This window comes from Balaenoptera ricei, chromosome 2, assembly GCF_028023285.1.
Source record: "Balaenoptera ricei isolate mBalRic1 chromosome 2, mBalRic1.hap2, whole genome shotgun sequence".
Classification (NCBI taxonomy): Eukaryota; Metazoa; Chordata; class Mammalia; order Artiodactyla; family Balaenopteridae; genus Balaenoptera; species Balaenoptera ricei.
This window is the reverse complement of record NC_082640.1, coordinates 42,215,466-42,237,617: the sequence shown is the minus strand read 5'-3', so window position 1 is coordinate 42,237,617 and position 22,152 is coordinate 42,215,466. Positions and strand designations below refer to the sequence as shown.

General features: G+C 38.6%; 1 protein-coding gene across 14 annotated transcripts in view; it reads left to right on the top strand.

Moving 5' to 3' along the window:
* The window catches only part of AKAP13 (A-kinase anchoring protein 13), a 344,171-nt gene that overhangs the window by 157,670 nt on the left and 164,349 nt on the right, over positions 1-22,152 (top strand). For all 14 annotated transcript variants that reach the window (XM_059912544.1, XM_059912539.1, XM_059912543.1 and 11 more), the window contains exon 6: positions 20,843-21,041. In XM_059912544.1, the coding sequence (XP_059768527.1) occupies positions 20,843-21,041 (199 nt within the window). The remainder of the gene's footprint in view (positions 1-20,842; positions 21,042-22,152) is intronic.

The following is a 22,152-nucleotide window of genomic DNA, read 5'->3' as shown; positions in this document are numbered from 1 at the left end:
AGTAGAAAGGTTGGGGGAATTGTAGTGAGGCAGGCTAGTTTTGACTCCATGGTCTGCCTCTTGTGGAGCGATGTGATCTTGGGTGATCCACTTAACCTCCTCAGTGCCTTGTTTGTAACATGGGAAGAATAAGAGGACTCTCTTCAGGGGGTTGCTTTGAGAAATGAACAAAAGAATGCATAACATTTCAGTGAGAGAGGGGCATAAAACAGTGACTGACATAAATGTTATCTGTTATTGCTCTTAATTTTCCTTTCCTTCTAGGCCTGTATCAATTTTTCATACATTAAGAAAGTATGGCCACAGTCTTGAAGTATTTTCAGGCAGCATTTGGACATCCCTATTTAATAAGAGTTTGAAATTATTCCCTTGTGTAATAGATAACACTTTAAAAAATTAGTTTGGCTCTCTGATACATGCTGTGATGTTGATGGAACTAGGAACTCTAGATTGGTAAGGAATCATTTACAATGCTGTTACCCTTACAGGAAGAGTATATCTTTGAAGAATTTCAACTCTCTAGTGTTGACGTAAAAGTGCTAAAATATTTTATTTGCCCTAAGAGTGAGTTTAAAAGTATTTGTCCTCATACTTAATCTCATTTTCAGTATCAGTTCAACAGATCTTTATTTGTTGAATGCCTACAATGCACTAGAAGTCATGGTTGGTACGTTACACATAATGTTTCATTTTAACCTTATTACAGCCTTTCGAAATATGTATTATCTGTTTTACAGATGCAATATGGAGGCTCAGAGAATTGAAGTAACTAGCCAAGGCTTTATAGGAATGGTAGAGCTACTAGTACACACACATCTGTGGAATTCCAAGGCCCATATTCTTCCCTCTACAAAAATTTGACAGAAGGAAAGAGACTTGGGAAAAGGCCCCTGGGATACTGGATGACCAGCACTTAATTAGGAAAGGGTAACAGGCTTTCCATTTAGTCCTAGCCTCTACTTTCCTGAGGAGAACAAGATCCTCACTAAAATCTTTACATTTGTATTACTCATCATATGGTTTTAAAACTACTTTTGGTTACCCTTAGGCTGTCTTTTTACATTTTGATTCTCCCGACAGCCCAATGAGTGGGTCGGTGGTATTATCCCTGTTTTATAATCAGGGAAACTGAGGCCAGAGAGGTAAAGTGAGTTGCCCAACATCACAAGGCTATGAACCAGGCTCAGGCTCAGAGTCCAGTGAACGATCTGCCTAGGTTGAGATGACCCGTGTGCATAGGCAGAGCACAGACCCAGCCTGGCGAACACTAGACTCTCAGTCAGTGGTTTATTACTGTAGCATGCAGTATTGGCCCCTCTCAAAGAGTCTGTGTCTGTAGTTCCCAAGTCCTTCTTTTGACACATTTGCACTTGAAACCTGGGTCAGGGTCAGGTGGTAGAGTAGCTAGTACTCAAGTGTACATATTTCACAATGGAAACGAGTCCTGTTGAGCAAGATGTTCTGTTAACGTAGTGGTTGCCTTTTTAGGGTTCTCTTCAGGTGCTAGACAGGTGAGTCCTCAGTAGCCCATCTGGTGCAAAACAAGTTTGGAGCCTTTGCTTTTGTTTAGGAGGGGAAAGGATGAAACAAATGTACAAACTTATCTTTATATTTCTCCGGCCTAAGTCCTACCACATCCATTTATCCATCCACTCATCCTCCTTTCTCATTGTAAGATCTGGATCTTTGTGTTTTGGTAAAGATAAGGTGGTAGGACTGAGTGGAAACTAGAAAGAGGAGGAAGGGCAGTAACAGTTACTGAATGTTGATTACCTGCTGCATTGGTGCTTTACATGTGTTCTTATTTAAAACCTCTCAGGAAGCGTCTAAGACATAGTTAATACAGTTAGTATTTTTCTACAGATGAGAAAATAGACCCAGAGAGGCTAGATTGCCCAAGGCCATATAGTTAGTAAGTTGCCATTATTCACAAGCCTGTCCTTTGGTTGTTTTTAAACTCTTTTAATAGAATTTTGTGAGGAGGCATGTTTGGTAACATTGTCAGACTTATAACCAAACTAATTTAATTACAATGATTCATAGATCTGACTTTCAGTGACTTTTTTTTTCCTTTTTTTGGTAGATTTCTCACTGAAGCATTTTAAGAATTTTGACATTTCATAGTTTTTTTAAAGCATTCAACTACTAATCTCAGGATTGCCCTATGCTGGAAAATTGCAAAATGTACTTTCTGAGGATAATGTTTGTATTTATTTAACAATTACGCTAGTTACTATTTATTGTATTTGTGTTAGGCATTTTGTGCAAATTCTCACGTTTTCTCCTCTCCCAGACCCTTTGGGGGTGGGCATATTATCCTCAGGTCACAAGGTGATCACCATAGCTGGTAAGTTATGGAGCAGTAATTTGAACCAGGTTGCAAATCCAAAACCCATGGCCTTTTACACTGTCTTGGGCTTTCTAAGAAGATGCGTGGGTATTGGAAGTTGGTTGGAATAACAAAGCCATTTCATATGTCTTGTGGTTCCTACCGTACACTTCTCTTTTCTCCCTGCTGTATGCACGCAAATGGCCCCAGCCTATGTTTGTTCTTGGTGTAACATTTAGGCCTCAGAGGTTTTCTTCAGAGTTACGAAGTTACACAGCTTAACCTGTGGTAACAAATTCTCTATGGCAACAGCATGTGATTTTTGAAGGTATTTCTGACTTCACTACAGACCCAGGTGGAAGTAAACGTGAACCTGGAGTATAGGACTTGATAGGTGTATGTGAGAAAATGAAGGATCAGTTGGCACCTTCTACCCTCTAAAAAACACAAACCTTTAGTATATTACACATTATTTTTATTTGATCAATTTTGAAATTTCCTTAAAGGCATACCAGTAGAAAGAATGACTTGAAAATTTTACCTGCATTTATTATTAACAAAAATAAAAATGATTTTTAAGCAAGGAAAAAAATAAGGGTTGTTGAATAAACATTTTGGCTAAAATCTATATGTGGCCAAAGCTGAATATCACCAGTGTAGAATGGAGTTGTGTCGTACAGGAATAAATATGGAATAGTATAAAATGTAACTCTGTATGTTTATTAAGATTTAATAGTTTTATTTTAAAAGTTTTATAGTGGAAGAACAATAATTTCTCAGCATTACCAGCTTCTAGATTGCTCTCGATTCATTAACAGCACACTCACTTTCTACTGGAGCATTAGTGTCTCTAACCAGGTGGGTGATAGAAGATTATAATTCAGGGGAGTTTTTCCAGAATATGTTTTCTAAGAGGAATTTTGTACTTAGGATTCTAGATTTATTGAATCTCAAAGGTACTTGAGCTGCTGAACTTGTTTAGCATTGTAAAACAATCATTTTGACAAGGTTTTGTTCAAATGTTTAGTGTCCATATACACTTATAACTACATACTACACCATTTTATATAAAGAACTTGAGCATCCACAGATTTAGGTATACGTGGGGGGTCTTGGAACAAATCCCCTGCAGATACTGAGGCATGGCTGTATATTGTTATATCCTTGAAGTATTCTTTTTAATTTATTTATTTATTCATTTATTTCATTTTTGGTTGCATTGGGTCTTTGCTGCCGCACGCGGGCTTTCTCTAGTTGCAGTGAGTGGGGGCTACTCTTTGTTGTGGGGCGCAGGCTTCTCATTGCGGTGGCTTCTCTTGTTGTGGAGCACGGGCTCTAGGCACGCGGGCTTCAGTAGTTGCGGCACACGGGCTTCAGTAGTTGTGGCTCGCGGGCTCTAGAGCGCAGGCTCAGTAGTTGTGGTGCACGGGCTTAGCTGCTCCGCGGCATGTGGGATCTTCCCGGACCAGGGCTCGAACCCGTGTCCCCTGCATTGGCAGATGGATTCTTAACCACTGCGCCACCAGGGAAGCCCCCTTGAAGTATTCTTAGTAAGGTCTGTTGTTTTGACATTTGGTTAGCAAAACCAAAACATATTTGAGGTACCTCTTTTTTTTTCTAATACATTTCTTCATACATTTATATCCGGATTGAGGATGATTTGTCTTAGTTGTTATACATGGTTTTGGCCATTTCTCCTTGTAAATTTGGAGGTGGCAGTGTTGACATTCTGCTTTTAATTTTTTTTCTTTTAAGATATGAATAATTTACAAATAGAATTTTCCCTTGAAGGACACTTGGCTTAAATGGAAAGAGATAGTACAACTTAAAACATTTATTCTAGTGAATGTTTATTTAATGTTATGAATGAGTTAACAAAAAGTTAATCAGAATTAGAGTTTTTTTAATATAATGTAATATCTATAATTCTGTAATTCTTTCTTATATCATTTAAATTTTTATAAACAGTTGTGGCTCAGAAAAGGTAAAATGATCTTCGTAAAGTTATCTAGCCATTGCACTCTCTTAATATTTATATTAACTGTCAAGCTATTTCTCTATTAATTTAATCACTTGAAACACTCTTGTATTGTGCATAGCATTAACAATTTTCACAAACACTAATTATTGTAGTGTTTTATTCTTATAGTAAATACACATTTATGCTTTAAGTGGTCATTAGAATTTTTGCATCAAAAGCAGATAAGGAGATGTGCACATTAAATTATGTACTTGATCGTTGATCACATACATGTTTGGTAGGCATTCAACTGTTTGGCCTTAAAAATGGCAAAGCTGGACTTCCCTGGTGGTCCAGTGGTTAAGAATCCGCCTTCCAATGCAGGGGACGCGGGTTCAATCCCTGGTCGGGGAACTAAGATCCCGCATGCCGGGCATCTAAGCCCACGCACCACAACTAGAGAGTCCACACAGCCAAAAATAAAAATAAATATTTAAAAAAATGGCAAAGCTGAACTTGAGTGCATCCCTATTGCTTGTCACCTGTGAGCCTTAGTTTCCTCATCTGTAAAATGGGAAATGATAGCATGTACCTCATAGGTCTGTTAGGATTAAATGAGAACATGCTTATAAAGTTGTTAGGAACTTTAGCATGTCCCTTTATTCGGAGAACTAGGAATGAAGATTCATTGGAAATGAGATGATCACTCAGCTTTACATGAATATGACATCTCTTTGCACCACCATCCAGTTTCTGACGTATTTTTTCCTGGTCAAACTCACCCTGCAACTGTAACGCTATCCTGTGAAACAGCAGGGAATTAGAGTCCTGTTTTCTTCTAGTGGTAGGGAGATTTAGGGTTGGCTGCCTGACAGTTACCCCAAAAACAAGGTCTCTGTGCCTTTTTTTAATTTTTTTTTTTTCCTTTTTTAACGTCTAATACTCAGAAATGGCCTTCTGTTTTGCTCATTAGAGTTACACCAGCCCTGGTGTCCCATATAGTCACAATTTATTGAGCACTTTGGGAGAGCCAAACGCTATGCTGGTAACACTTTACATTCGAGGTCATTTGACCTCACAGCAAACCTAGTCACTCCCACTTTACAGATGAGGAAATTGAGCTGCAGAGAAATTTGGGTAAGTAGCCCAAGATCCCACAGGTGTTAACGTCAGAATAAGGAGTCAAACCAAGTCTGTCCGACTTTCCAGCTCGTGTTCTAACCGTTGCCTTATAAAACTTTTGTTTTAAATTATTTAACAGCATAAAATTTGTACCAAATTGCTGATGCACAGTAGTTGTTCAAATTATGTGTTCTTTTTCCTTTGCGCTCTTCCCATTCTAGCTGTTAAGGGCAGAGTGGCAGTACTATGTCAAAATGGAAGGAGGGAGGACAAAAACTGAGAGTATCAGTGCCAAAATTTCTAGTGAACCTGCATGTTTGTGAATGCATAACTAGTCTAGCAGTGAGTTCCCTACTGACACCTAAGGTAGTAGCCTCCTATTCATTTTGAGGTGGATCAGCGATTCCCCTCCCCCTCCCTCTCCCTCCTTCCCCCTCCCTCCCCCTTTTCTGGCATTTAGCCTCTCCCACTCCATCTCAGTGGAGCTGTGGTTGATTCTGTAGGACTCCTTGAGGTTTGGCACTGTTAGGGTGATGTGGTTTCATGGAAGATATTGCTGTAACCCTCAAATAAGGAACTAGGTGCTGCAGTTCCTGTCAGAAGTAGACTCAGCAAAACATGCCTTCTGGGAGGGCTGACCTGGCTGGTTTTCCTCTGCTGTTAAAGCCAGGACCCAAATAGGATGGGCTTGCGATACTCGTGGTGCTTGGGCAGCCGTAAGTGAGTATCAGCTTCCAAACTGTTGCATTGTTGACCTTCATTGTTTATTCTCTGCCATTTGATCTGGCTCTTTGCTGTATCTTAGCAAGTATCTTTGAGCTTCCGCCTGAATGACTAGTACGGGAAAAATGCTTTTCTCTGCAGTTGATTTGACAGGGTTTTACACGTACGTTAGCATCAAACTGAACTTTCTTCTTGAGTTGCAGTGTGCTAGACAAGGTAAAAGGGCAGAGGTTGATTGGTTGTTGACTGTTGCATAACAACTGGAATGCTGGGAAATAAGTTGAAATTCATTCTGAGCTTATTGAGTTTTGTTGTACCACATACATAAACCTTGAGGTTTTGGGCCAGCTATGGATACTCAGTTTGGATGATGTAATCCTCTCTCTGAGGAATGGCGTCTTAATTTGTGTCTTTCTACAGTTGAAAACTTGCTGTGGATATTATACAATTTATAACAGAAAACCCAGTATACCTGATTAGCTTCTGATAAATAGTATATCAGACTTATAATTTGCATAATTTGAATATGTGCTAATAGTTTGAAACTGTTAGAGGGTAAGTATTACTGTGGATAGTGTAAAGAAGTACAGAAGTTTTAGAATTAGATCTGGGTACAAGTTCTGGCCTTTTCACTTACTGTGAACTGGGGCAAGTTATTCCTTAAGCCTAAGTGTCCTCACATGAAAAATGGAAATACACTGACCCCTGCCTCAAAGTGGTTGTAAGGATTAAAAGTCAATAATATACACCTGGTACCATACTAATTGTACTAGAATTGTTGGTTTCATTCTTTTGTTTTTTTCCCCTTTGGCTTCCTCCTTCTAATATGTTCTCACCCCACTCAAAATAAAATTCTGGTTCCTACATGATCTGCAAAGCTCCATGAGATCTGAACTCTGTACAACTCTCAGACCTCATTTCATAACATTCACTTTATTTCCATTGCTTTCTCTGCACAGCTACACTGGCCCCAGCTGCACTGGCCAGCTGGTGGCTACCTCAGGCTCTTTGTACTTGCTGTACCCTTTGCCTGATAACGTTCTGTCCCAGTAAACTCCACATGCTGGCTCTTTTGTATGATTCAGATCAGTTGCCTTATCTTCTGAAAGATTTTCCTGACACTTATCTTCAGAAGCCACTGTCTCCACTCCAGGGAATTTTCTGCGCTAAACATCTTGTTTTATTTTCTTTAAAGCACTTACCTCTAACTGTAATCATACCCCTCTATACTGTAAGTTCCATTATGGTAGGAACCTTGGCTGTCTTATTTATTCATCAATATATTTCTTGTACCTAGGAACATAAAAGATACTGCATGAATGTTTGTTGAATGTTTGAATGAATAAATGAAAAAATATATAACCTAGACTATTCATTTTCTGAAAATATGGTTTTTTAAAATATCTTGAAATATGAACTTAAGAACAACATAGAGAAGACCAAATTCCAGGTAGAATGCATTTGTAATACAGTGGCATACCATCTGTAGTGTTATCTTTTCAATGAACTTTTGGTAACATTTTATTTAGCAATAGAAAAATATGTATATGAACATTTGAAAACAAGTATTCATACAGAGCTTTTCATATATTGAGAAATAGTATTTTTGTAATTGCCACATGTGTAACCCAGTTGCCTCCTATTTAATAGGATTTAGATTTTCATTTTAAACTTGTACAGAGTAAGTTAAAATTCTCTATATGTTTATGCTGTAAATATCTTCTGGGATCTTTTTATACATATACCATTTTAGAGAATATGTGGTAATATGAAAATGAGTTTGTTAAGATATAGGTGTTCAGTAGGATACTTCTTAGTACCTTTTTTAAGGGTAATCTAAAGAAACATTTAGCTTGTAGCTTTTCTTTTAGCTCATTAATCCACATAAGTTACTATACTAAATTGCTTAGGAATAGATTGCTTGGAATGAATTAAAAAAATTGTATTTTAACCTTCATTCAGCCCTTAGCTCTGTGAAACTTTGGTTGGTTTACCCGAACTTTGTTCTCCGTCTACACGCAGAACATCAGCCTTATCACTTGGAATATTACAAATGATATTTATAATGAAAGAGCTCTGAAAAGCTGGGTACTGCTTTACAGTGTACAGTAGTCCCTCAGTATCCACGGGGGGTTGGTTCCAGGACCTGCCACTGATACCAAAATCCATGGATGCTCAAGTCCCATAGTTGACCATCCATATCTGCAGTTGCGCAGCCTCAAATTCAAGCAACTGCAGATTGTGTAGTACTATATGTCTTTATTGAAAAATATCCATGTATATGTGGGACCTGTGCAGTTCAAACTTGTGTTGTTCAAGGGTATCAACTGTATCATTTTTATTATGTACAGTGATTAGTTTCCTGTATTTCATGTTTGATTAAAGGAAAGCATGTCAGTAAATTACAGAAGCTCTTTGTGACGTGTCTGTTAAAGTGGATTTTTTTAGGTGCTTTTGATTTTCTAAAAATAATAATTATAAACACTGTTTGGGATTGAACTTTTAAAATACTCTTGAATATTATTGAGTTAGTTTTCAGCTTTTCCAGGCCGATGTAAAGTATACCTTGGGAGAAAAGGAAATTTGTCCAGTGGGTCTGTAGCTGGTACCACATTCCATATTCCAGTCTATGCCATGACTTTTCTTTCTGTTGCCACTTACCTTCTCTCCAGGGTCTCTAGATGTTAAGAATGTAAAATGTGGTTCCTCGCAGTCTGGAGGGATCTCTGTTGTATAACACACTGCTGTTCAAAATGAGGGAGGCCCTGGATCAGGGCTGATCTGCCAACTCTTTGTCACTGGTCCGTGATGAGATCAGTATAATGTATAATGAGAGTACTGTATGTGTTTAGAAACTTGTAATAGTAATTTGACAGAGTAATTATATGTCTATTGAATCTATTAAAACTTTGAGTATAAGTTTTTTGTTATCTTGTAAATTTTGTTTTTCTAGTAATTTTTAGAATTTTTACTTCTGTGATGAATTGGAAATTCATAAATAGTGTGAGAAGTTCTCGTCTGACACATTTAATCTACTTACTGTATAGTGCTGTAATCAGGGAGAGTAGATCAATGTTTTATGGTTTCTGCAAAAGTAGCAACTTAGAGGAAACCTGAAAAAAAGTCATATCTGGTCTGTGACTAGTCTTTATTTTGACTTATTTTACTTATCTAACTGCTTTTAAGTAAGATTAATCCATTTCATCAATTGAATTATGAAAAGTGTTGAATAAGGGCAGTGGGGTTTATAAAAATACGCAAGATCATTAGAAGCTTATTGGACTTAAGTATGGGTTCTTTTCTTAAATTTTAATGACAGTAACCTGCTCTAAAGTCAAATGAACTTCATGCCTGAGGATGAGAGTCCTGCCCATATTAATGAACAAATATTCTTTTTCTTTTTCCTGAACTGGAAAAGCTAGTTTACAGAGTGATGAGTTGTATTAAAGTTATCAGTTTCTATAAGTAGAACAAATAGCTTATCTATAGAATCATAGACTCTTCACTGTTGGAAGCCTGTTAATCAACTGATTTTAATGGTCACCATTACATTGGAGTTTGGGATTCATATTTAGCATTTAATCTTTCTATCATATTGAGTTTCAAGTGCTTGTCAGAAATAAGATTGGAAAAAATGGATGTGCGTTCCTTTTCCTCTATCATGAATAGGTTATTTAAATCGGTAAACATATAGGGTTGCTGTTTGATTTTGTTTGTGTGTTTGCTCCATGAGAAAGATAAAGAAGAAGAAACTAACATTTTAAAGACATATTACCTCTCTTCTAATAGTTGGATATTGGACTTTTCTTCCTGATCTGTTTTCTGTCATCAGTCTGAAGTTACTTCATACAGTTCTATTTTTCTTCCCAAGTTTCAGACTATTTTGTAAGCATTTCTATCTTTTTCCAACCTATAATTTAATTTTAGTCAACAGTGATAATGTTCTCCCTTTCAAAATAATTCCCACGTGCCTGTGTTTCTCACTCTTATTAAGTAACATCAGGCACTTTGTAGGCAAAGGACATAAGTAGGTATTAAGCCAATAACTGTCATGGAATAGGCAGAGAATCATAAGTTCTGTGAGAGATCAATCTAGCTTTATATAAGGATAAACCCAGTAATATTTAAATAGAAGTCTCTATCACTTAGCTGACCTAAAGTCATCTGGGAAGTGAGGGGGCTGAGAAAGAGAGGATGCATTATTGAGTGAGTAGAGATTGATCCATCTGGGTTGCTTCTTACCTGAAGATCTATTTGAAGTGCCTGGTGTTGTTCTGGGGATGAATTAAATGTAACTGTATCAGAGTCCAAGCTGAGACTTCTGTGTTGTGTTTTATGTTTTTTTTAAAAAAAATTATTTATTTATTTATGGCTGTGTTGGGTCTTCGTTTCTGCGTGAGGGCGTTCTCTAGTTGTGGCAAGTGGGGGCCACTCTTCATCGCGGTGCGCGGGCCTCTCACTATCGCGGCCTCTCGTTGCGGAGCACAGGCTCCAGATGCGCAGGCTCAGTAATTGTGGCTCACGGGCCTAGTTGCTCCACGGCATGTGGGATCTTCCCAGACCAGGGCTCGAACCCGTGTCCCCTGCATTGGCAGGCAGATTCCTAACCACTGCGCCAGCAGGGAAGTCCCGTGTTTTTTGTTTTTAAATATTTATTTATTCTTGGCTGTGTCAGATCTTAGTTGCAGCATGCAGGATCTTTCATTGCAGTGTGCAGGCTTCTCTCTAGTTGTGGCGCGTTGGCTTCTTTCCAGTTGTGGCATGCAGGCTCAGTAGTTGCGGCATGTGGGCTCATAGTTACGGCACTTGGGCTCAGTAGTTGCAGCACATGGTCTCTCTAGTTGTGGCACACGGGCTCCACAGTGCGCGGACTCAGTAGTTGCAGCTCTCAGGCTCTCTAGTTGTGGGATGCAGGCTCCAGAGTGCATGGGCTGTGTAGTTGTGGTGCGGGGGCTTAGTTGCCCCACAGCATGTGGGAACTTAGTTCCCCAACCAGGGATCGAACCTGTGTCCCCTGCATCGGAAGGTGGATTCTTAACCACTGGACCACCAGGGAAGTCCCTGTGTTGTGGTTTATATCTCCATGTTCCCTTGATGCAACTCTTGACGATGCCTGCACTAAGCTGCCTCTGTCTTCTGACTTAGGCCAGAAGCAAGAAAGATAACAGGGAGGGAAGAATTAGCATTTTTTTAAACAATTAAGTTTACATAACAAAATTATTCATAATGCTGCCACCAGAAGACAGGTTTATTTTATTATCAGATATTACCTCCCACATTGCATGGAATTGCTTAAATAGTTGCAGCTGATATTCTGCATTTTTTTTTTTTTTTTGTTAGTCAAACAGCTATGTATTTACCATGAATTCATAAGCAGAGCCTGAAACATTTCTTCAAATAGAAATAACAGAGCTGGTCTAGAGATCCCAATACAAATCAGTTCTGGGTGAGAACGGCGTTAGATCCACCAGTGAAGATCAATTATTCTGCATATTTGAATATGAATATTTGTATTCATATGACTATTTATATTCTGATATATTTTCACTTTTTCATACTCTTAATCTGTTTCTCTGGTCTTTATAATTATCTTTTAGGGCATCTAAAACATTTTGTTTATCATGAGTATTTAAACCATTTAACGTTGAATGTTAATTTTAATCTTAAAAAACCCAGAAATTAACTAATGAATGCTGCAGTGAGCCTCATTTTTTACTTACTTATTTTTATTTCTGTTAAATTATTTATGTAGGATAAATTCCAGGGAACTGTATAATTAGGTCAAAGGATATATTAACAACTCTAGTATTCATTGCAGTCTTGCTAGCCTTAGCTATTCTTATGTAAATGAATTGGGACCTGTAGGTTACTTTAATGTGGTGTTTTACAACCTTAGCTGCACATTAGAATCACATGGGGATTCTAATTATACAGTAGAATCTCCTGGGAACCTTTAAAAAATATTGATGCCTCAGGGCCGCCTCTAGAGATTTTTATTTAGTTCGTGTGAGGTGTGATCTGGACATGAGGATTTTTAAAAGCTCTCCAGGTAATTCTAAAATGCAGTTAAGATTAAGAACTTTGCTTTAGTGGGAAAATTAGACTTAACATTGCATCTGAAAATTAATTCCTGAGAGTTTGTTGAATTAGGTTGGTGGCTTAAATCTGATTAAGTAAGAACAGTCAACAACTAAGTAGCTTGATCACATCAATAAATATTTAGATGTTAATCTAGTATAAACTTGACTTTAATTTTTACTTACCCTGTGAATGTTGGTATATTAGATATTGATGTAAATAAAACTAGTATCATGGTCGGATATTAAAAATTATTTTTCAGGATTCGAAAGCAGTGCAATAAGGTAAAGCTAGAAAATAGAGAACTTCGGCTGTTAGAGGAGCAAGGTATTCCAAAAGTCATGGAACCATGGAGTAAGAGAGCCCAAGTAGCCCCTCAGAGTGAAAAGGAACAGAGAAGAATGACACAAAAGCCGTGGACCACAAACTATACCCATGTCCACAATGCACAATAATCTAGAACTTGCATCTCCAAAACTTAATCCTCTGAAGTCCGTATGTTAAAAATATTTAGTTTGTTTCATTGGTCTGCATTTTCTAGTGCAAAATAGGCAGCAGAGGTGCATGTATGTGGAACCTAGAAAAATGGTACAGATGAACTGGTTTGCAGGGCAGAAGTTGAGACACAGATGTAGAGAACAAACGTATGGACACCAAGGGGGGAAAGCTGCGGGGGTGTGGGGATGGTGGTGTGATGAATTGGGCAATTGGGATTGACATGTATACACTGATGTGTATAAAACTGATGACTAATAAGAACCTGCAGTATAAAAAAACAAATTAAATTAAAAAATTAAAAAAAAAAATGCAGCAGAGGTAGTTTTGTGTGGTGGTTTAGAATGTCAGCCCAAATTCTGGCTTAACAGACTGTTAGGCAAGTTATTGAATTTCCCACAGTTTCAGTTTCCTCATCTGCAAATTGAGGTAATAGTATCTTCCCTCACAGGATAGTTAAAAGAATAAATTAGTTGATATGTAAAACACACAGCTCAGTATTTGACACATTGTTAAATAATTAAATTTAGCTGTAAAAGAGAGTGGTTATGTTTGTACCCCTTGCTTATGGAAGGAATTAGAACCCAATATTAGACATACATATAGTAAGGCTACCTCTATCCATTTATCTTTTAATCCTTAAAACAACTCTGTAAGAAAGCTAATATCCCACTTTTTAAAAAGCAGATGAAAAAACTCTGGCTCATAGAAGCTAAATAATTTTTCTTAGATCAGATCATGGCATAAATGTGATTCTACGCAGACCTCAATACCTATGCTTTTCCCCTCGTATTGCCCGGTGATTTAGCCTCTAGGGAAATCTAAATTAAACATAATTAGATGAATTTGTGGTGATTTCTTATGGTGAGTAGAATATTTTTTTTCCCATTAGGAAAAGGTAGGTACCGATTGGTGTCAGTTTTATGGAAAATGTGGTGAACAGTTTGGTTGTGTCATTTGTGAAAAAGATTGAAGGGATAAATGCCCAAGTTGATATTGTCCTTCAAATGAGTAGAATGTGCTCATTTTGAAAATAGCTAGGTAATGAGAATGTGGGCTCTGCAATTTGTCCTACGCTTTGTCAGAGTCTCACCAGACACCAGAGAATGACTGTGGTTGATTTGCTCATTCTGTGAGAAACTCAGAAGAGGGCAGACTTTAGAACTTTTCATTGGAGAAGCTTGTGTGTTGAAAAATGTTCTGCCTGGAGTGGACATTCTTTTAATTCGTGAAGAAATGTTTCCCCTAAAGGCCTCTTTGCTCCATGCTGCCTTCAGATGAGCCTCAGTGCTTCCTGCTGTGGCACCTGATGAGTTCCTATAAAGACCAGCCCTTTCCACTGGAAGCAGTGCAGCATTAGGTGGGGGGGAATACAGGCTTTGGGGTCAGTCCAACATGGATCCAGATCTGCTACTCCATTACATATTTGAGTACTAATGTTTACTGACTGCCTCCTGTGTGCCAGGCATTATTAGATACTTTGTTTCCTGTCTCCTTTAATTACCACTGCAACTTTTAAAGGGACTCTTACTGTCTTTTTACAGATTATGATACATACTCAAAGAGACTACATATCTAGCCCAAATGCTTACTTCTCGTAAGTGGTAAAATTTGTCATTTGAGGCCAGGTTTACCAAAGTCTGCTGTATGTGTTATATCTTAAGCAAATGAATTAGTATTTCTGAGTCTCAGTTTCCCCTCCTCTGAACTAGAAATAACACTTCTTTGAAAGACTCGTATGAGGATTAAATATATGGGGTACCAAGGTGCCTGTCTCTTAGTAGATACCCAAATATTAGTTTCTTCCCTGCCTTAAGTAAATAGTAATCATAGAATAGTGAAAGAATTACTACCCTCTGCCTTTTTTTAAATTGATGTTTTATATTTAACTTTTTGTTGTGAAAAATTTTGAACTCATTGAGAAGGTGTGAGAATAGTACAATGGGACTTCCCTGGTGGCACAGTGGTTAAGAATCTCCCTGCCAATGCAGGGGACACGGATTCCAGCCCTGGTCCGGGAAGGTCCCACATGCCGCGGAGCAACTAAGCCCATGCGCCACAGCTACTGAACCTGTGCACCTAGAGCCCGTGGTCCACAGCAAGAGAAGCCACCACGATGAGAAGCCTGTGCACCGCAACGAAGAGTAGCCCCCGCTCGCCGCAACTAGAGAAAGCCGGTGTGCAGCAATGAAGACCCAATGCAGCCAAAGATAAATTAATTAATTAATTTTAAAAAATTGAAGAATAGTACAGTGAACCACTGTGTATCCTTCACCTAAGTCCACCAATTGTTAATGTTTTATTTGCTTTATCTGTGTGTGTAGATAGATGGATAGAATTTTACTGAACTCTTTTGAGAGTTGTTGCCGATATCATGCCCCTTTATTCCTAATTATTTCAGCATGTTCTTATAACAGGGCAGTTATCAAAATCAGTAATATAACATTAATATATTATGATTATCTAATATATAGTTTATATTCCCTTTTCACCAGCTGCCAAAAATATCCTTTCAAGCAATGATTTTTCCTCCTGATCTTTATCATATACTGAATTCAGTTGTCATGACTTTTAAGTCTCCTTTACTAACTAGACCTTTTAAGCCATTACTGCCACTACATTGGGTCTTACTAGAATTACTTCTTTAGGTTATCTGTCCTTTCACAGAGAGTGATCTCAAACCATTCGTTTATAAAGAATATCCCTACTCTTTTGCCCTGGAGTGAAATCCCAACAAATATTTGAGTACCTACAGTGTGTCAGGAGATGAAGCAGAGTAGTGAGACCCAGCAAGTCAGAAGGTGTTTGGTCCTGCTCCTCCTTGGGGGTTACGGACGAATGAAGAAAAGGTTACAGTGCAGAACAAGTCTTTCAGGGCTCACAGGCGGGAGACTGCGCTTGGAGTTGTGCTGGATACTCCAGATGAAATTCAAGGCGCCCGAGAATGGTTGAAAACAGTATTAATTGCCTTACTGACAGGATGATTGAAAGTTTCCAGTAATCATAATATCAGTCCTTTATAACTTGAAGTCTGTTCTGGGATGTGGTTGAACGTAAGAATCTAAGAAATTCTACCCCAATACCATCTGATGTCGTAGTAATGAAATAACGCCTATACTGCACAGTTGCCACAATTGGTAGTAAAAATACCCTTTTCTTTGTTCAGAGTGGTGGTGTCCTCATAGGGGTGAAAAATGAAAGGTCGTGGAGAGCTCTGTAAACCTTCCCGCAGCATTTATACTCCTTCATCTACAGATCTCCCTTTCACTCATTTTTTTAAAAAAGCCTCAGCTGAGGCTATGGTGCCTCTTAATTCACCAACTGAAATAACCAGAATTTCTAGTGCATTCGTGGATGTGCTTTTCTGTCCTGCCAGACTTGATTTGATTACATAAAATCTTTTTGTGTATTTCTAAGGTATATTTTAGATACCCAGGCATATTCTTCTCCATGGCAGAAATACAAGGCCGAGGGGTCAACTTAATTACTAACTGTAGGCATACAAAGGGCTTCAATCAGGAGAATGTGGAGTAGTTATTCTACAAGTGCAAAGGAGACTAAACAAGGAGAATGACCTTAAAATGGGAAATGTGGTAGTTGTACATAAAGAAAGCCTGTACTTTGGGAATTAAGAACATTTAGCTACTCCTTGGGTTTAGGTATGAGTCTCACAGCCCACCTAGGAGGGATGGTGGCTGGAGGGAGGGCCGGGCTTTGCCTTTCCTTCCCTCTATTGCCCCTATCACCGGAGCAACTGTTTCTGCATGTGGTTTTATTTGAAACTGTTCAGCTACTTAAAAGTTTGAAAACTAGTGTCTTAGGTGTTGAAGTCTGTCTAAAGCCTCTGAGCTGCCCTTTTCACTTGTATCTGCTGTCCGTTTGTTGCAGGCTTGGGACTCACAGGTGAATGTGCACATGAAGTTAAGCAGTTGATGTTGGAACTGTTTGTTCATTTGAACTGTTTGCACCACCCATACCAGTATTCAGAGGGACAGTTGACTGTATTTATACTCTGTTATCTCTCCTTTTTTTTTTTTGGCCGCACCACGCAGCTTGCAGTATCTCAGTTCCCCAACCAGGGATCGAACTCGCGCCCTCGACAGTGAAAGCGAGGAGTCCTAACCCCTGGACTGCCAAGGAATTCCCTGTATTATCTCTTTTAAGATGTAAATTTTTCTAACTTGTGTCATAATTTAACTCACAATAGTTCTTTTCCTTCTTAGTAATACATAAAATGATGTTGCTTTTACAAGTAATAGCATGGTAATTTTGATGAAATATGGTATATTTAGTGCATAAAATGCCACACTCATAAGGGTAAAACTCCCATGAGATTGTTTCTGCTTTTCGTTTCCATGGAGGTGACAGTAACACCAGTAAGCCAAACTATGGCTATCTAATAGTAATTCGTGTTTGACCTTAGGCTGTGTGTTTACATTATTCTTGAGAAAGGTATCATATTTATCCTTGTAGCCCTGGCATCTAGCACAGTGCCTACCATTTAATAGAAGACCAAGTTCAGGAAGTTGACATATGTTCACATCTAAGATGTGAGAAGAAGAAGAAAAAGCCAGAGAAAACAGTGGGTGAATAGGATGATTCTTTATGGATGTCAAGTGAGAATAAATGTCAAAAGAAGAATCAGGTCACCATTTTAAGATTCTACAAAACTCAAGGACAGTGGGGACAAAGAAAAGCCATTGGATTTGGAGATTTATTTTGTCAATGGAACCCGAGACAGAAGTTTTTAGTAGCAGTGGGAGGGAGTAGGCGCAAAGCCTTTAATTGTTCAAATGGCTGGTAAGGAGGTAGAAGGGAAGGAAGAGGAGGGCAGACAGAAAGGGGTTCGGGGGTTTACAGCAGGATTTCTCAACACCAGCGCTACTGGCAGTTTGGGCCTGATGATTCTTTCTTGTAGGGAGCTGTCCTGTGCATTGTAGGACCCCTCCCCACCCCCAGGTTGTGACAACGAAAAATGTCTCCAGACATTGTCAGATGTCCCCTGGGGGCTGGATTCCTCAGAGAGAACCGCTGGTCTGCAGGGCTGAATAAAGGTTTCTGCTGCTGCTGCTGGCACCTGTGCAGTAATCCTTTTTCCTGCCTCTGCTCTGTCTACTGGTGAGGTTTTCATGGTACTTGCAGGTGGATGGGGAGGGAGCTAGTCCAGAAGCAGGTGGAAAACTACAGGCATCCAGGGGGCAATTACCGAGCCAGTTACCTAAGGACGGGGGTGTGGAACAGAGCAAACCCACTGTATGGAGAGGTGCCCTGAAGTTAGAGGAGACGGGCACAGGCATTTTTTGGTGGATTGAAGATGGGTTTAGTTCATGTTAGATGGCCTCAAGCTTTTCACTAAGATGGGAGAAAAGGTCACCTGAGAATGAAGTAGACAAGGTTAATGTTAGTCCTTTGAGGAAATTATAGAACATTTTGGTAACCCCCGTGAGGATGGATTAACACACATGAGTAAAAAGCATTACAGAGCAGCAGGGAGGCCTGGCTGAATAGGAACTTTAAAAAATTATTTAAGACATTAATTAAAATCCTAGAGAAGAAGAAAACCTATAACCCAACCACCCTGACACTATTTTTATTGTGCAGTTTACTGTCTATACTTATATTTTTTTGCTCTTTTTATTTTGCTTATTTCACTGAATATAGATTTCAATGTTATTGAACTGTTTTTTCAGTTATATTTAATGGCTCCATAATAGTCTGTAGATCTGTTCTTTAATTTACCAAACATCCCTCTAGTTACTGACTCGGTTAGGGTGTTTCCAGTCTTTAGTACTATTACACCTAATGTTGCAGTAAACATTATTAGTCGTAGAACTTTGCCAAGTTTTATCAGTGGATGCAGCCAAGGTTTTATACAGCGCTGAATACAGAGCAGACAATGCATTGGCTTAAATGTCACCTCGGTGAGGCCCCTTCCCTGACCCACCACATTTCAAATTGCAGCCCATATCTCTGGTTTATTTTCTCCACCACACTTGCTGTCTTTCAGAATTCTAGGTGTTTTATTTATCTTGATTGCTCTTGTCTCCCTTGCTAAGTATATAAGCTCCAACAGGACAAGGATTTTGGTTTGTATCACCAGCACCAAGAATACTGGCACAAATACTTGCTGAATGGTGGGGTTTACCCAGACCTACAGGCACGATGGGTTTGAAGAATGTCAATAGCAGCAGATATTCATGGAAGCCATTGGGAGAATAATTGCATTAACTAGTCTTTGGTTTCTAGGTGGGCTAGGAAGCAACAAAAATCCACAGGTACGATGAATTGGGAGATTGAAGGGTTAGCACTTGTGGCAACGAAAGCACATTCTTCTGGAAGGTGAGAGCATGGGAGAGGTAGGAGATAAATAGGTTGTGGTTACAGAAGGGAATTTCCCAGGGTTTAGATATTAGAAAAGAAGCAGTTTGAGAATTAATAGTGGCAAGGTTGGTAGAAAACTCCATCTTGCTGGGAATGGACTGTATCACTATTAAATTGCCCCTGCCTTGGCAAACAGTTCCCTCCTAGCTTGTTGTATTTGGTTCACACTCAATGGTGGTGTATAAATCAAGTTTTGTTTTCAAAGACCTTTTTTTTTTAAATTGGAGCATGGCTATAAGTGGTAATCTGAGTAAGCAGATATGCCAGTAATGCCTGTCAGGCAGTTAAGCAGAGTTAGTGACAATGTCAACCCAAGCTCCAAAGTTGAATTTACAGAGTCGTTGCCTCCCCCTCATTTGGTGGAGCTGATTGACTTCTTGAGTCATTCAGTTGAGCTTTAAAGTGACTATCTTTTAGGTACTTTTTCTATTTGAGGTCACTTTGCTCAGTGTAGAGCAGCTTGGTAAATGCATGAAACATTTAGCATAGCATATGCTAAGTTCATTTTAAGCAGCTGTTCGGGAGTCACTCTTGAGTATGGAAATTATAATAGTTTTCTTTTGGAGCAGCCTTAATTGTTACCTTTAGCCAGTGCATGACTCTCCAGTTTGTTATAGGTTTTTCACTATAGCATATTTTTAGCCTTCAAATTCCAATTATTCTCTGGTGAATTGTTAAGAACTGACAGGTATGATTTAGTAGACAGAACACTGGAGAGAGAGTTGAAGTAATGTTTCCCTCTCATATTTGTCAGTGGATGGCATGTCTATTAGTTCTTAATTCTTTAGTTTTATTTTTTATTTTAAAACATGATAATGATCTCAAACACTACCTTCCGCCTTCTTCCAGAATCTCTGGGATACCTTATCAGCGTACTGGTTCATTAGAACCACGTAAAGAGATTTCATGTTTTGAGGCCTATCCCAGAAATGCTTTTTTACATACCTGGGCATTTGTCGGCTTTATTTGAATATGAGGTGTATCTATAATGATGTGAGTTGAGCAAAGTTGTTTTGTCTTTTAAATTTAAAGTTATAGCTTAAAGTTCTTGGAACCAAGTGCTTCATTCAAAATAGGATTTGATAATTAAATTGACAAGTATAGTATGATAAGGCATTATAATATTGATAGTTTTCCTCTATATAGTTGACTTCGAGAATTTTGAGAGTGCTTCCTCCACCTATTTTTAACAAAAATTGGAGTGCCCTTGCACGGATTGGATTGATTAGTTCTTCCCTTCCCAATATGATCAATTGCATTTAGCATATGGTATAACCCGTTTTAAGAGAAACGCTTAATAAGCCTTGCTTTTTTTGAAAACCAGGGCAAAACCATCCTCCTTACATTTCCTCGTTATTTGGTTGTGAGCATAATATTAACTGTTTTAGGATCCCAGTTTTCTCTTTATCTTGATCAAAAGAACATCCTTAGGGAGGAATCCTGCAGTTTTCATTTAGCCCATTTATGACCTCTTATGAAGAGAATGAAACAGTTAGTTATATGCCTGAATTACTGGGGAACTGTGCAAACCAAATTTCTGCTGCAGGGCCTCAAAGAGCAATGAGGTTTGAAATTTTACATAAGACTTAGAGGGTTAAACCTATACCTGGGAGGCAGAATACATATATATGTATATGTATCCATATATATATATATATATATATATATAGTATATTAATATATTATTATAATATATTCATGTATATTATGCATAAAATATACATATATATTAACCAGAGTTTGCTTGCTTCCAGGGAGGATGCTCGAGAACCAGACTCCTGGAGCAGTTTATCCTATGAAGTCCCTTATGGAGACTGTTCTGTGAGGCATCACCGAGAGCTGGACGTCTATACGTTAACCTCTGAGTCTGAACCACACCAGGAACCCCCACTTCCTGGAGACAGTTGCACTGGACATATTTTTAAGCTTATGAACATCCAACAGCAGCTAATGGTAAGACAGAAAATTTCCATTTTCAGGCTTTTGTGCCCTCACCCCTTCCCCCAATTAGCCTTGCTATAATTAGAACATAACAGTGCTTCCCTCTGTGACTGTGAAACCTGTAAAGCAGTTTTAGCTATATTAGATGTTAACACTTATAGAGACAGAGCTCAGCCTTGGGGTAGTAGCAATAGGAGACTGTGAGAATTTTTCATTGTATTTTGCCAGGCTTTTAAAATAACGAAAGACAAACATACACATTACAGATACAGAAATATGCAACAACTAGAACTAAATTTTCCTGGCGTAAAAGGACATTTATTTAACTCTATAAATTTGTTGGTTTAACTTTATAAAACGAAATGAGCTAAACAGTTTCTGAGATTGTTGCTGAAGAATAAGAACCAAATTTACTCAGAAATGGAGCCTTTTCACAGCTATTTCAGTGAGTGATGACTGTGATACTGTATTTAAATTGGTAGTTGTGTGGTAAAAAGATCACTAAAACAATAAAAATTTTATAATCCACTCAAGCCTTCAAGATGAAGTTGTTGCCAGACATAAAGACATTGCATACTCCCTGGTAGCATTTATTATGGGTAATATAAACGTCACATGGGTACATCTCTCTTGGCCGCAACATCTGAAAGGCTAAGTTTAGATAATTTTTCCACCCATTTTATTTCAGAGTTGATTTGATTTGGAAAAAGCTTGGCAGTAATTTCATTTAAGGTCATCTGGGGTCAGCTCAATGCCAGAGCCTTCTTTGGGAGCAGGCCTTGCTTGTTTCAGAGAACAGCAGGCCAGGACACTTCATAGCGGGTTGTAGATGTACCTGCCTCTGCCTCTCCGAGTCATATTTGTTCCAGAATAGGTGTCATTTTATTTTCCTCTGAAGAGACTGCCGGAAGGTCAGGTGTTCCTTTAGGGCTCTTCTTACTGGGTGAATGACAGTCCATTTGAAAACAGGAGTTTGCAGATGCCAAAGCTACCTGCAAGGTGTGGGAATATTTTACAGGAAACCATGAGAAATTAAAACTGTGAGAAGATGCTTGTGTTAGGAGCATCTAAAATTTTTCAAACAATATAACTTTTTTCTGCAAATCTCTGTTCTGTAATGTTC